The sequence below is a fragment of the Peromyscus leucopus genome, chromosome 8b (genome assembly GCF_004664715.2).
Source record: "Peromyscus leucopus breed LL Stock chromosome 8b, UCI_PerLeu_2.1, whole genome shotgun sequence".
NCBI lineage: Eukaryota > Metazoa > Chordata > Mammalia > Rodentia > Cricetidae > Peromyscus > Peromyscus leucopus.
In genome coordinates, this window is record NC_051086.1 from 26,396,651 (window position 1) to 26,413,447 (window position 16,797).

The 16,797-nt window shown below is 39.1% G+C and overlaps 1 protein-coding gene across 2 annotated transcripts in view; it reads right to left on the reverse strand.

Annotated features, from left to right (window-relative positions):
• Positions 1-292: 292 nt before the first annotated feature.
• Positions 293-16,797, reverse strand: part of Gspt1 (G1 to S phase transition 1) — a 38,510-nt gene continuing 22,005 nt past the window's right edge. For both annotated transcript variants that reach the window (XM_028872910.2, XM_028872911.2), the window contains exons 7-15: positions 15,528-15,708; positions 13,322-13,476; positions 13,018-13,158; positions 11,493-11,586; positions 10,140-10,220; positions 8,347-8,520; positions 7,194-7,283; positions 6,609-6,777; positions 293-5,170 (exon numbers count right to left, since the gene is read on the reverse strand). In XM_028872910.2, the coding sequence (XP_028728743.1) occupies positions 5,118-5,170; positions 6,609-6,777; positions 7,194-7,283; positions 8,347-8,520; positions 10,140-10,220; positions 11,493-11,586; positions 13,018-13,158; positions 13,322-13,476; positions 15,528-15,708 (1,138 nt within the window). In that variant the 3' untranslated portion in view covers positions 293-5,117. The remainder of the gene's footprint in view (positions 5,171-6,608; positions 6,778-7,193; positions 7,284-8,346; positions 8,521-10,139; positions 10,221-11,492; positions 11,587-13,017; positions 13,159-13,321; positions 13,477-15,527; positions 15,709-16,797) is intronic.

A 16,797-nucleotide genomic window follows, 5' to 3' on the forward strand; every position in this document is an offset into this window, starting at 1 on the left:
TGACCTTTTGTGTAAGGACAGCTAAAGCAGGAACTCACCGTGTCTCATGAAAGGAACTCTATGTATGAACTGGACTATGGTGATACCTACCTATAATCCCACAAAAATCAGGAAACAGAAGCTGTACGATCACTACAAGTTTGAGGCTAGTTTTTTCTACATAGTGAGTACCTGTCTCAGCCTTCCCTCACCAAAGATGAGTGTACAAAGAAACATACTGTTGTCATTCAGTTAACCACTGTGTATGCTAGGTCTGCTAAATTACCCTGCACAATAAAGAAGGGCACATGCATTTGGTCTCTTGATCTTTATTAAAAATCCTGAATTTGTAGAGGTTCATAGCTTGGACAGAATAATCACTGATATTTCTCCAATTGTATTCACATAAAACCACACAATGTGATGTTATTTATTATCAAGTATCTCTTCTAACCCTTCCTGGAGGGCTATTTTTGTTCTGTAAGGTTGTCATATAACCATACAAAAGCCTCACACACCAAACAAACGTTTTTTTAAATTCTGAGATAACAGCCTGTTAGGTCCATCCAATAAGTCTGTTAGATATTTCCAATACTTGATACAAAAATATCATAGAGAAAGTAGCACAGAGTACAGCAGGTGATTATAAACAGAGAGACAAGCACATCAAAAGGGAAGATGACAATTTTTAGTTACAAAACAAAATTTTTAAACTTCAGTCATTTGAGTAATTGCAAGAGCAGACTAAGGGCTTAATCCTCACACAGGCACCAAATCAGGCACAGTAGGTAGCTACAAATCATAAGAAAAGGGTTTCCTTCCTACCTAGAACACTCATTCATGCTTTGGAATTAGGCTAATAACCCATCAAACCTAGCCAGTTCTCATTCATCTTATTATCTTTTAAAATGGGCTCTAGGTATTAACCAGTTCAGTAAAAATTAGTCACTAAGTCCCAGCCTGAGAGATCCACATTTCCTTTAAAACAAACGGGAGAAACTAGTTAAGAAGTATGTACGTTTCTGAGCCCAACACGTCCCTTCAAATGCAGACTCACAGGCTCAGAGCTTAGTGTCACCTAATACATGTGGGAGAAATGGGGGTGAAGACCATGACCTGAGGAGGGCCAGAGCTCTAGCTCCAGCACAGACACTCTTCCCCGGGCAGCAGGAAAGGAGGTAGCAAGGACTCAGGCTGACTTCTGAAGCACTAAGCTAATGTGCCTAGCAGAGGGGTGGGTGCCTCAGGAAGCACAAAAAGCCATCCACCCATGCAGTCCACAAACCTGAGGTTTCCAGGTCAAGATTTAAAGGGCACAGTGGCATGTGTGACAAGGCAGAAAAAAAGCAATACTCTTCTGGAACTGCTTTAAGAAAACCATGTTTTCTGCCTAATCAGGCTTAGTGACTATTTACTTTTCCCTTGCACCGGAAAACAAGTTTTAAATCTCTACCCCCATACTTCCACGCCCTCATGATAATCCTTAGTAAATAACTTGGCTAGCATATTATTGTTTCAAGGAAGCATAGGATTAGAGGTATGTGAGAAGTATATTTATTGAAGGGAAGACTCATTGAGTTCTAGGATTCTAAATATTAAGAATATCCCAGAACTAAACCCATCAAGTATCAAATCTACCCTATCTGAATTCTGGCAATAAATTGGTTCAAATGTAATCGACTGAATTACTACTGGAAAATAACACTTTCTATTCCACACACTAAGATCTAATTTAGCCAACAGCTAAATTTAAACCTATTAAATCATGAATTGTGCATATGTAATTATATTTACCAAGTTGCTACCATGGCAAGATTTCTAAAGAAACAAGATCATGAATAATCAGATGGCATCTGTTAGAATCACTGAAAAATTAGCTGGAAGAAATCAATACAGTATTTCGAGGTAACCATTCCCCAAATCCAGTTGACTGCTCTCTATCTACTTTACATATAGATCTGTGAGAGGATTAGTTGCAGTTTATTCTAGTAAGGTAGGCCAACAATGAATATAACATCTACTCATTCTACATACAGTCCAAGATATAGTACTGTAACCGGAATTTTCACAAATGGTATAAAGGTTGGACGTTTCTAACAGTGAAAGCTACAGCTTTGTCCCTTGACTACCTAAAGCTCTACCCAAGGCAATGAAGTTATCATTCATAAAGCAGCAGTGAGGAAGAGCATGCCAGTGAGCAAAAGGTGCTAGAGTGCTGTCATGTGTAAACAGTCATCCAAGATCATGGAGCAATTACTAGTGTTCCTGGAGACGACCGAGGGACTAGAGCCGCCCCCCCCCCCCCAATGTTCATCTTGGATTCGTAAGTTATAAAACTGCATCTGGTTCCAAGTATAAGCCAAAATGCTTGCAGCACTTCAACTGATGACAGGAATTGTTCAACCACATAACTTTCAAAGTTGCACACTGTAAAGTAGATCTAAGTGGTTCTCATAAATAGCAGACATGATGAATTATCTTGTTACACTGAATAGCTTGTACTTCAGTTTACAAAGTTTTTACATGTAATTATCGTGTACTTCAAGATTTTTAATTAAAAACAAGGGGGAAATATGTGTTTAATCATTTACAAACAGTTATTTGTCATTGAATTTCAGGCAGTATACACTCAACACAACTTCTTGTGGTTTGGATTTATATGGACTCCCCCTCACACACTAGGTAGCAAATTATGTATAAACAAAAAAATGCTGTTATTTTTCTCTTTCACAGAAAAAGATGACAGTTAAGATGTTTTTAAATGCCATCACTTAAAATTATGTATGCTCACTTAAAAGATTAAACTAAATAACCTAGCATAAAAGTTGTGTGGTGATCATTAATGTAAAATGGGGGGCACCAAATCATGATGCTACATGCCTATGTTAAATATAGTTGAAAAAACATAAGATCTTTAATATCCAGAATGTGTAGTTATCCTATTTTGCATTGTCAACCACATAAAAAGTTTACACTTGCAAAAGACTGAATGATAGCACACAACTGTATTGCTCTTTAAAAATCCAACATCTGCACACATTCCAAGTTTAGACAATTTACCTCATTCAAATGACATATAAAAACTATTTTAAAATGGGTGAAGTCTAATTACAGATAGGTTTTTCAAACTTCGAGGTCCTAAAATGTATGGTGTTAATTCTGTTGATGTGATATAATTCCAATGAAAATAATTTACAATAACCTTTGTACTTATGTTATCTTGTAGAGGTGGGTCTTTCACAAGTGCTGCCTAAGCCATTTCACTTAAGAATCCTGGAAACATGCACATAACAATCTAATAGTGTAAGTGTTTTAACAGCAGACATAATTGTTTTTTAAAATGTTTAATTTCAAAAGGGAAATCATTGGAAATAATTCCAGTAACTTAAAGGTTCTAAAGATTCATAAAGACTCAAGCATTTGCTAATATTTTATTAGCATGGAAATATAAAAAACATTTTGATCTCATTAGAGCTCTCAAATGTCACAGAAAGATAAAAGCCCAGATATTTGCAGGCATCATAAAAATTAAATTTCATGCAATTTAATAGCCATATGTGTAGTTCAAAACTGGAGGGCTTCCCTTGGCCCTGTCTATAAGACAGCAACTCACTCATCTCTGCGATTGGCATTTCATTGTTCAGAAAAGACTTTTGTGTTTTGTTCTGTAACTGGAGAGGAGATACAGTTGGCTAGGCTTTTCTTTTCTGGGGAGCAAGAATCCAGGAATGGGCCATGCCAATAAACGTACAGTTAAAAAGAATCTTAGAAATCACAATGTAAAAGAGGCCAAATCTCATAAATGGAAGCACACATTCAACTTGAAGGAGGCTTCTAACAAACACAGGATGTCTCTCCTACTTCCCATTTATTCTCACAAAAAAATGTCTGGCATACCTGTAGTAGTTACCCTTTGAACTAAATTCACCACACTACAATGCTGCACTGTGGCTCTTCCAAATCCTGGTTAGCAACTTACAGCTTCTATTTAAGAAAACTCAAATAACTGAGCTAAAAGCTATCCTGTGCTTGATTCTACCTGTTACTGTTCATTTTAGTGTGAGAAGTTTGTGATGACTCTGTGCTCATTTAGTCACTGGATTGAGAACTGGCATGAAGAAGCAAGGCTCTTCCACCCTTTAAAGTTACCGACAAAGTGAGTAACTTGTGGCACTGGCATGTATAACTGATAGGGTTTTATACTAGATGCATGCAGCTCTCAGAAGAACTAACGGGTGTTGGCCAGTCTCAGCATGCTTTCTTTCCTGTGACTTCCATTCATGTAACAAGCTAATGGAATTGTCTGGAGGGGACAGTTTTATTAAGCTTTACTTAGAAAGGTGACAATAATGTGTTCACTTGCTTCCAAACAACTTACTGTGTTTAAGAAATCATATTAAGATATAAATTGGCAGAAAATAACCAATATACCTAGTTCACAAAGCAGTGTCACAGTTGCACAAAGGTGTTTATGTATGCATTAACCATCAAAATGAGGGATCAAACAACACATTCTTTCCTTTAATTCAAACTTGAGCAGTGTTTGTAAATGCCCCATTTAAAGTGAGTGGGTAGGGAGCGTTTAGAAAAATCCAAGTAATAAAATGTATTCAATTACTTGGCAGTTAAAAAGATAATGCAACAATGTTACATTGAGATAAAAAACAGTATTCAAAAGCAATTCAAATACCGAAAAGGGTTTCAAATTGAATATTTTATTAACATGGTAGTTGTCTTTTTAACATGTGCACACACACTCGCACACTCAGAATGATCTGCCTGGGGGGGAAAAGGCTAACTATGCCTAAGGGGAAAATGAAAAATAAAAAAAAAAAATTCGTGTTGGTTTTCATTATTGTAGGCAATTATGTCCACATCACTTACAAAGCTATTGCCAAATCTGTCCAGGGAAGCAAAGTTTGAAAGGGGGGCAAAATCTTGGGGAAAATTCAACAGTGGCATAGCAGAGCTCTCAATATGAGAAAGCTGACATAATGTGGACTTCTGCTGTGAAGTTTCTCTGCAAAATATGGGGAGAGGTTTGTCGATGGGCAGAAAAGAAGAGAGGGCGGTGTGAAGTAGGCTTTTGCAGTCAATATTCCTCACAGTATTGTGCAGGGTCATCAAGAAAATGCTTATTAGTCTTTCTCTGGAACCAGTTTCAGAACTTTTCCAATTGCAATGGTCTTACCTAGAAATGAAATTTTGGAACAGACAAAACAACACCTTTCAGTGGTTAACAGCAAGGCTCTATACTATATTAAGCCTCACTAACCAAAACAAAATATAGTCCTTGTGCAAATTCCTGACTGAATAGCTCTATTCACCCAAACCATAGTAGATTTCATCAGGCTCTAATGGCTAACTAAGATTATTTAGAGCTGGGCACAGTCCAAATGACTCTAATCCTACCACTTGGGATCTTGATTTCAAGGCTAGCTGGGCCTTACATAGAAATGATGCCTTAAAAAAAAAAAAAAAAAAAAAAAAAATCCTGCTAAACTATGAAGTATAACAAATGTCACTATCAACAAATTTGGAAGATAAGGTGTTTAAAGTGAAACCATGACCTAGTCAAGCTTGGGGAAAAAAAGTAAAAATCAGCCAGGTGGTGGTGGCGCACACCTTTAATCCCAGCACTCGGGAGGCAGAGCCAGGCGGATCTCTGTGAGTTCGAGGCCAGCCTGGTCTACAGAGTGAGTTCCAGGAAAGGAGCAAAGCTACACAGAAAAACCCTGTCTCGAAAAACAAAAAACAAAACAAACAAAAAAGTAAAAATCAACTGTTTTTATACTGTATTCTCTACCATGGCTTAATGATATTGAACACTACCATGTTAAATATTTATCTGGATTTCTGTTGAACTGCAAAGGTCTGAATAGTTTTCTAGTTGCCAGACAGGAATTCACCCTTGTAATCCTAGTACTCAGGAGACCAAGGCAACAGGATTGCAGTGAATTGGAGGCCAATCTAGGCTCCACTAGAGGACCCAGTCTCCAACAACAGCAGGCCTGTAGAGCGCTGCCCCAATGTGTGAGGTACTGCTGGCTTTGATTCCCAGCACTTGGGAAATAGAGGCAGGAGGATCAGAAGTTCAGGATCATCAGATCACCATAAGCCACACAGTAAGTTTGAGGATAGCTTGGACTACATGAGACCTCATCTTTAAAAGACAGAAACATTAGCCCACAAAGAAATGTTCCAATCAGTTCGTTTTCATACCAAGGAATGTTCAGACCGTCAGAGGAAAACTACAGCTATTCTGCATCAATCAAAGGTAGGTAGAAATGGATGCCCTCAAGGATGTGAATTACATATTAAACAAACAAGTCATATAGCCCTTGTATTCTTATTTACTATAGAAGTCTTCATTCTAGAAACATCTTAGTAAATTCATTTTTTTTTCCAAGTGTACTATTATGTTAAAATTAAGTCTATAGAGCAGCATTACTGGTACTATATGGTAATTCCATTTGTTGTTTAATATATTCAACTCAATATACTTATCACACCTGACTATTACAGCACACACACCTGGATTTTCTTTGAACCAGCTGTAATTTGGACAGTACTCAGATAATGCTGACTACTAAAGCCTGACTGGATCAAAGACAGGGAAAACCTCTTACCCTCATCTCGTAAGGTAAAGCGTCCCATCTGAGGGAAGTCTTTAAAGGTCTCCAGACAGATGGTCCCTGCTGTCCTCAAACGCGCAATGCATACTTGATCTTGTTTCACAAAACGGGGTCGAGTCTTACTTTTTTCTCCTGATTTTTTGTCTACCAAGCAGATTAAGGCCTAGCCAATAAAAGAGGGAAAGAAATAAAATTTAATGTTAAATATAAGTAACTCTAAGAATAAAATGTAACCTGGGCATGTACTGAATACCTGTAATCCTAGTATTTGAGAATCATGAGTTCCAAGCCAGCCTAAGCTACATAGACAGGTAGCAAGATAGCTTTTCAGGCAAAGGTACTTGCCACATAAGTCTCTGGACCCGAGTTTAATTGCCAGAGCAAAAGAAAAGTGGAAGGAGAGAGCAGACTCCACGTGTACCATGACACCCATCACCCCCACCACCAAAAAAAAAGAGAGAGAGAGAGAGAGAGAGAGAGAGAGAAAAGTGTAAATGTATCTGTATTGTTGATCAGAAATTATCAAGATACAGCATTCTTCAAAATTAAACAAGCCAGTTATCCTAAAAACAAACTCACTGTTATTTCGACTTCCTCGATACAGGTATGAATATGCAGCACCGCATTATAGCCTGGGCAGATGATGGATTTGTGCTCTATAATCACTATCTGTCAAATTAAAAACAAAACAAAACCCCCACAACTTTATCTTCAATGCTCTAAAGGTATAATATTCCAAGAAGCAACAGAAATCACTAACTTTTAATATGTTATACCTTGTTATTTTGTTAAAAAGATAGCTCAAGTTGCCCTACCAATGCTCCCCCTTCAACATTCCACTGTCTAGAAACTGGCAAGTGCCTGGTTTATATCTCAGTTTAACAGGCAGATGTTGAGAAGTCTTCACCTTCTACTACCCAATGAACTAATGTAACAAATCACCTAGCACCAGTTACCCAGATGTGATCTTCACATAGCTTATCCATTTCTTAATACCTAAGGCCCAGTTATTAAGTGTATGTACTTGGCATTAAAAATAACAACAAAACACAAAAACAACAAAAGTAAACTTAGTCATACTTTTCAGGGAAAAGGGCTGAGATTTATTTATGTGTATGTGTGTTTTCCTTGGATGTTTGTACATGCACACATGCTTGCTGTTTGAGGAGGCCAGAGGGAGGGTGCTGAATCCCTTGGAACTGGAGTTACAGGTGGTTGTAACCTGCAGATCCTTGGAACTGAACCCGGGTCCTCTATGAAAGCAGCAAGAAATCTTAACTACAGAGCCATTCGCCAGTCCCAGTTTAAGCACACTCAGAGTTCTGTCAGGGCATCAGTGTTTTGCTGTCACTCTCCCAAGAAGGTAAGTGTGACCCAAGTCTAGAAACATACTGGCTCTGGAATAGCAAACTATGCTGTAGTCGAAATCAAAGACATTTTAAACTAAACTTATTGACGATTTATCACTGTCGCCTTTACAAAATGAATAATACTCTAAATTTTAACAATAAACCAAAAAATAAAATGGAATTTACAAAAATCCCACCTAATAAATTCTTATAGCATCTTGAAATTGTGAAATAATATAGTTTTGATGTACAAATGAGTTTGACTACTTCAATTCCTCTGATACTGGTCATGTGGCATGTCATAAATACTCAGGGCAAAGGCACTGAAATTCTAACCACTTAGTTTCTAACAACCAAGAAGATGAATGTGGTGACTTGTTTACCTGGGCATCAAATGTGCGTCCAGAATGACAAAGATTATTAAGATCACAAAGGATGAATCCTGGAAGAATCTCCTCTTCTTCAATTCCTTTCAGTCTGATTTTGAGGTTTTCCCCTGGGGCTACAGAATCCGTTTCTACATCATCAGAAAGTATCCCAAGAACTTCCACATTGTGCTTAAAAAGAAAGCAAAGTTGGAGGTTTGCCTAAACATGTGCTGAATTATATAGGACATAAAATGACCCTAATGTTTACTTGTTAAGAAGTTACAAATTCCCAAGCCAAAATAAAAATTTAGAGGGAAAGAAAAGGGCTCAATCCCAGGGCCTTGTGCATGTCAGACAAGTGTTCCACTACTCGATACAAAGTTGAAACGGTCACAACTTGTATATCACATTCTAACAACTTCTAAATAGAATACAGAATAAAAACTCCATTTTCAAAATTCCAACACTGTCAACTTGACAAAATCTGGAATCTCAGGAAGGCAAACGCCCAGGCACCCCTGTGAGGCATGTTTGGATAGAATTACCCCAAGTGAACTGATGAGGGAAGACCGTCTTTACTGTGGTAGGATCCTTCACTGAGCTGGGGACCTGCACTATAAAATGGAGAAAGGGAGCTGACACTGGCACTCATCCTTCCTCCTGGTTGCGGATGCATTGTGACCAGCTGCCTCAGTCTGTAGCCTTGACTCTCCTAAGAGCTGAAAGAAAACCTTATTCCCTTGAGATGGATGTCTTGCTTGCATGCATGTATGTATGCATGTATATGCCCCACTGGTGCCTTCAAAGGTCGGAAGTGACAGCAGATTTCCTAGAACTGGAGTTAAGTTTTGTTGGGAACCACTGTGTGGGTGCTGGGAACTGAACACAGGTCCTCTGCAAAGGCAACAGGTGCTCTTAACAACTGAGCCATCTCTCCAGCCCCCTTGATTTTGCTTTTAAAAATTTTACTTTTATTTATGTATGCATGTCTGAGTGTGAATGCTGTGCATGCAATGTCTGCGGAGGCCAGAAGAGGGCATAGGGTCCCCCTGAAGCTGGAGTTAAGAGCCCATTGTGAGCTGCTTGATGTGGGTGAAGCATGTACTCTTGAAGGGCTGAGTCACCTGCCCAGCCCCTCCCTTGAGTTGCTTTTCTCAGGGTCTTTAATTAGCCACAGGACAGAAAGACAAATACCAAACTTAATACTGGATTTTTAACACTTTAGATGTAAATATCAGAATTAAAAACTTATTTCCCACAGCAGGTCAGTCCTGCTTTTACAAAGGACCCAGGAACAATTTCCAGCACCAACTGGTTTCTCAAAACTATCTGCATGTAACTCCAGTTACAGGAAAGCTAATACTCTCTGCTGGCTCCTCAGGGCACCAGGTGTACATGATGCACAGATGTGGCCAAACATTCATATATACAAAATAAAAATAGGTAAATCTCTTTTTAAAAGCACATTGTGTAATGAGTGCAAGATAACCTTGTGGGTAAGAACTAGACAGTCATGTGCTGCAATGGTCAGCACAGCAGTATTGTTAATATATGTACTGTATGTATGTCACTGCCGGAGATATCTTCTCTTACATCACTCTTTCTTTTTTTTCACTGATAAAATACCACAGCCCTGCATGGGAAAGACAGAGAGTAAAAAAAACTCATGTGTTCTTATATTTCACACTGAGCACTAATAAAATAATTATTAATTATAAAAATTAGTGGAAATTCCTAAGTTTTTGAAAAGTTTGGAATCTGATATTTTCAAAAGCGACCATATGAACACATGCTAAATAAACTCTTACCTTATTTGGCATCATTACAAGCTGCTGGCCTTTACAAATAGATCCAGATTCCAGCTTTCCCAGGACCACAGTCCCCATATCCTATTGAAATTTAGAATAAATAAAAAAAAAAATAAAAAACACACAGACTTTTAGTGCTGGTTACAGCAGGTGAACAGCCCCAAGTGAAATTCTATAGGATTTATCTATCAAGGAAAGTCTTTAGTATAATAAGTGGCAGAATGCTTATGATATTTTTTTAAGTCTAATCTTTTTGCTTTTATATATAATTTACTTATTTTTATTTAATGGGCATTGGTGTCTTCCCTGCATGTATGTTTGTGTGAGGGTGTCAGATCTCGGAGTTACAGATGGCTGTGAACTGCCAAGTGGTTACTGGGAACTGAACCCAGGTCCTTTCGAAGAGCAGTCAGTGCTCTCAACCACTGAGCCTTCTCGACAGCCCCTTATGATTATTCTTAAACACAGAGGAGGTGATAAATACTCCTATAATAATTTGTATCTTAGGCCTGGTACAATTATAGTAAATAACAAGGAATGCCCAAGGTTCAAGAAGAAAGCTTCATGCAGATAACCACAGAATTTTATGTTTGGAAGATCTGAATTGTTTGTACAGATCTAGAAACTGATTTGTTTGTAAACTTTAGAATGGAGCTAATTGAAGGACAAAAGACTTTTAAAAAGTAGGTAAATATTACATGAATTGGTACTGTCAGAGTTTAAAAGATTAAGTTGAGAGCTTGGGATGGAGCTCACTGGTAGACATCTTACCTGATCTGCACAAGGCCCTAGGTTAAAGACCCTGCATTGCAAAACAAAGTACCTAAATAACAAAGTTGAAAATCCAATTGAAACCAATGAAGTGGATTTTTTTTTGTAGGGGTTTGAAGTTTTTTTTTTTTTGGAGACAGGGTCTCACTATGTAGCCCTAGCTAGCCTGGAATTTGCTATGTAGATAAGGCTGGCTCTGAGTTAAAAGATCCACCTGTCTCTGCCTCCCAAGTGCTGAGATTAAAAGCATGCACCACCACACCCAAGAAGTGCACACTGACAACATAAGCCCTCATGTATTGGTGCTATTACAACTTAGTGCAGAAGGCTACTTATCAATATCTACAATTTGTAAGGTGAAAAAATTTTTAGAACAGCCTTTTCATTGTATCAGTACTGCAGCTAAAAAAATGACTAGTTTACTGAAAATATACAAGTTAGGCTTATTGAGTAAATCATATCTTCCATATGCAAGCACTCAAAGGACAATAAACATTATTCTTAATACATTTTTTATAACTTATAACAAAACACAATGATTTCAAGTCCCCTGAAATCCATTAACTTTAATATTTGAGGTACCTTGTACTTATCGACAATTGGCAGCCTGATTGGTCCATCAACTGATCTATTGAAGTTTGGCAAATTATCCAGATATGGAATAAATGGTAAGCCACTGAGAACAGAACAATATCCATTAAAGAAAGTTAACAGTAATTTTTAAAATATGCACATTTTTTTTCATTTATATATTTCCATTTCATGAAACTAACAGGTCAGAAAACTTAAATAAAACAGAATACCTTACTTGGCCAGATATGGTGACACCACCCAGTAATCCCAGCACTTGGGAGGTTCAGAGGAGAGGTTAAGAAGTTCCAGGCTAACTGAGGCTACACAGTGAGATTCTTGTCTCAAAACAGAACAGAGTGAAACAAACAACTACAAACACACTGGATGTTGGTCTGTGTGTGTGAGTACATGGATGTGGAAGTCAGAGGACAATCTGCACAAGTCAGTTCTCTCCTTTAATCATCTGGGCTCTGGAGAAAGACCTCAAGTCATGAGGCTTGGCAGCAAGCACCTTGACCTGCTGAGCCATGCTGGCCTAACTTCCCCATAAATTTATGTGATGACTAGAAAAAAGGGACTTGTACAGCCTACGTTATAATACTAACCACATGAGGACGATTTTGCTAAGTCTTCTTGACTTATCTCAAACTCAGACCTCTTGCCTGAGTCCTCAAATGCTGAGATTATAGGCATGTACCACCACGCCCAACTCTGTCCCCTAATTGTATGTACTGTGACATACCCTCCTGGGAAACTGAACTCAGAATCCTCATGCTTGTAAGACAAGCAATCTATTGACTTGAGTTATAGGCCAAAGCCCCCATAAAGAACTCATAGGAACCTAGGAGGTGGTGGCGCATGCTTTAATCTCAGCACTCCGAAGGCAGAGCCAGGAGGATCTCTGTGAGTTCGAGGCCAGCCTGGTCTACAAAGTGAGTTCCAGGACAGGCTCCAAAGCTACACAGAGAAACCTTGTCTCAAAACAAAAACAAAAAGAACTCATTTGACTCAAAGAATACAGAGAGCTGTGGAAACGGCTCACTGAGTACACTGCCTGCTATGCCAGCACAAGGGCATGAGTCTGGACCCAACACCAATGTAAAAGCCAGGTGGTGCCATGCATCTGTAATCCCAGCACTGGGAGGAGACAGACTGATCCCAGGGCTCACTAGCCAGGCACTCTAGCCAAATCAGGTAGTTTCAGGCTCAGTGAAAAACTTACAAAAACACCTTTGGCCTGTACACACATAAACATAGGCAAAGCACATCTTCTTACACATACTGCATACACCACAGACACCCATGCACAGTACACACACAGCATGCAACACATACACCCTTGCACAATACACATATAAGTATACAACACACACCCCAGCGTATTTCACATATTAAAAAAAAAAAAAAACACATAAGCATTTTAGAAGTCAAAGATCCTGGTATTTTTAAAACCAAGACTACAGACAAAATTTCTTTCAGTTACTATTTAGATATGCCCATCCCCCTTTTAAAAAAGTAATAAAAGGTTACTCACATGTACCAAGGACAGAAATCTGATTGCTCTTTGAGATTTGCTCCCGTCAGTCCTGAGCAGGGCATAAAATGAATGTCCTTTTTTGGATTGAAGCCAACTTTTTTCAAGAATGGTACTAGTTTCTCTTTACATTCTTCATATCTATGAATATTTAGAAATAACACAATTATGCCAACTGAGTACTAGTTTCACCAGTAAATAAATGAAAGCTTAGAAAAACTGGAATAAACAATGCAAACACTAACAAAACATCCTTTTCTTCACCAACATGCCTGTAAACAGCCAGGAAAGCATCCACGCTTACCTCTCGTTACTCCAGTTCACGGTTGGATCATCCATCTTATTAATAAGCACGATTAAGTGTTTGACACCCGCTGTCTTTGCCAACATTGCATGTTCTCTTGTCTGTCCTCCTTTTTCAAATCCGGTTTCAAACTCTCCTTTCCTGGCCGAGATTACCTATTCCAAGAAATCAAGTAATTTATTCTTATATATTCAGATTCCCCCCCCCCCCAATCTAGCAGCAAAACATTAAAAGTTTCCAATGGGCGGTGGAGGTGCACACCTTTAATCCCAGCACTTGGGAGGCAGAGCCAGGCAGGATCTCAGAAAGATCAAGGTCAGCCTGGTCTACATAGCAAGTTTCAGGACCCGCAGGACTGTTACACAAAGAAACCCTGTCTCAAAAAAACAACACACACACACACACACACACACACACACACACACACACACACACACACACACGTTTCCAAGATAATGGAAGCACATGTACTATACAGTGAGCATGACAAAATGGCTTAAAGATTTGAGGGTTTGGGTTTGAGTAGGTGTGGCTCATTGGTAGAGTTATTTATTTTCTTTCTTTCTTTTTTTATTTTTGAGACAGGGTTTCTCTGTGTAGCTTTGTGCCTTTCCTGGAACTCACTCCGTAGCCCAGGCTGGCCTCAAACTCACAGAGAACTGCCTGCCTCTGCCTTCTGAGTGCTGGGATTAAAGGTGTGTGCCACCACTTCCCGGCCTGATAGAGTTCTTTTTCTTTCCTTCTTTCTCTCTCTCTCTCTTTCTTTTTTAAAAGATTTGTTTATTATGTGTTCTGCCTGCATGACAGAAGAGGGTGCCATATCTCATTACAGATGGTTGTGAGCCACCATGTGGTTGCTGGGACTTGAACTCAGGACCTCTGGAAGAGCAGTCAGTGTTCTTAACCTCTGAGCCATCTCTCCAGCCCTGGTAGAGTTATTTCTATGGGCTGTGCCAAGTATCAAAATAAACAATGTTTTCTCTAACCCTTCAACTCCCATAAATCCAGGATATGTGCATACAGTTAAAACATTTCAAATACCTTCTTTTCACATAAAGGATGTGAGGAGATATGTGTTTAACAGTTTCATAGCCCCAGGTTCAATCTCTGTTGTGTGTGCATGAAGGTGAGTTGTGGTGAGTGCAGGTGCCCGCTAAAGCCAGAAGCATCAGATACCCTTGAAGCTTGAGTTACAGGTAATCGAGAGCTACCTGATGTGGAACCTGAGAGAACCTCAGGTTCTATGCAGGAACAATATGTCCTCTCAAGCACTGAGCCATCTCTGCAGCCCTCACTGTGTTTAATCTCTAATACTACAATCAAAATGAATGTGTGCTGATGCATACTTGTAACCCTAGCATTGAAGAGTCTGAGATAAGAGGATAGTAAGTTTGACGACAGTATGTACTACTCAGCAAGAAGGAAGGGAAGGAGATACACAGGGTTAATTTCAATCTTTGTGGGCTCAGCATTAAAAGAAAAAACCCTGGGTGGTGGTGGTGCATGCCTTTAATCCCAGCAACTACAGAGTTCCAGGAAAGGCGCAAAGCTACACAGAGAAACCCCTGTCTCGAAAAACCAAAAAGAAGAAAAAAAGACAGAGCCGGGCGGTGGTGGCCCACACCTTTAATCCCAGCACTTGGGAGGCAGAGCCAGACAGGATCTCTGTGAATTCGAGGCCAGCCTGGTCTACAGAGCTAGTCCAGGACAGAGAAACCTTGTGGGGGCGGGGGGAAGAAGAGCCAAAAAAAACCCAAAAACCAAAAACTGCAAACAAACCACTAAATTCTGACACTAATAACAGCCATGATAAAATGTTTAATGTATTTTTTATAAGCCAACTATAAAGAGTTCTTGGGAGATAAGAGTGACATAAATGAATATTATGACTATGTATAGTGTTATAATGCACTACATCTTCCTGAGGGTGAATTAGAATTTTAAAGTTAGGTTGTGGAGTACACCTTAAATCAGACTCAGTAAATCTGAGTCTGAGGCGAGCCTGGTCTACATATCAAATTCCAGGCCAGCCAGAGTTACATGGTGAGACCCTATTTCACAAATCAGTGGTAGAGCACTTGCACAGCAATATAGAAAGGCCATGGGTTCAAGCCTTACAATGGGAAAGAAAAGAGAGAACACGTGTGCTATTAATAAATACGCCCAGACAAAAACAAAATGCCCAGAATCCAAATGTCTTTCTTACCAGTACAGCCAAGTCGGCTTGAGAGGCACCACCAATCATATTTGGGACAAAACTCTTATGGCCAGGAGCATCTAGAATTGTAAAATGCTTCTTTTCGGTTTCAAAATAGGCACGACCCACTTCTACCGTTTTACCCTTGTCTCGTTCCTCCTGATTTGTGTCTAAGGCCCAAGACAAGTACCTGGAGGATATTTTTTTTAAAAAAAAAAAATATGATTATCATTAAAAATAGTCTTCTACCAAGAAGCATGTAACTAAATGTGACATCCAGTTTCATCTCCACTATTCATCTGTGTCATAAGGAAGACTAGTAAGATAAAACCAAGAAAATTAAATATACATTGTTATGATGCAAACAGAGCCTATACATACCTAGTGAGCTAGTCCATAAGCAACATGATTCATAAAAGGAAACTGACACATAGGGAGAAAGACTACTTAAGTGCTGGGTGTGGTGTTATACATCTCTAATTCCAGTATCAGAGACTGAGGCAGGAGGATAGTCAATGTTTGAGACCATCTGGGCTACCCATTAAAATCTTGTAAGAAAGAAAAGAAGAGTTGACAGAGAAAAGGAAAAACAAAGGTGAGTCATAATATTAATGCTGTGTTTTGAATATGAAATGTCTCCCGAAGTCTTGGGCATGGGATATTCTGGTCCACAGTTGGAGGCTTAGAAGGTGTGGCCTTGTGGACGAGGTATGTCACTAAGGCTGGCTTGGAGACTTTCAAGCCTTACACTACTTGAGGTTCACTCTCAGCCTGCTTACTCCAGCCCCCATGACTGCCTGCTGCTATGCCTCTCAGTCATGTGGATTTGTTGTACCCCTCTGGAACTGTAGGCCCAAATAATTCTTCCTTCTATAAGCTGCTTCTGGTCATGGTGTTTTATCACAGCAGTAGAAAAATAACTAATACAACTAATTCCAGTATCATAGAGTAAAGTCAACACCTCTTTATTTCACTTTTCTAATTATATAACAGAATACAATGATTGCAAAAAACAGGATATTAAAGCCAAAGCATGTTTCATACCTGTAAGCTAATACCTGTAATCATTTGAAGACTACCTACAATTAAATTTGAGGCCAATCTGAGCTACAGAATGAGACCTCATCTCAAAAAAAGCCTATTTCTCCACAAGGCCACCATTCACAGCATGTTGGAACACTGGTTACTTACTATTAACTACTGATATGCACCAGTGATGGCATATGCCTTTGATTCCAGCACTTGGGAGGTAGAAGCAGGCAGATCTCTGTGAGTTTGA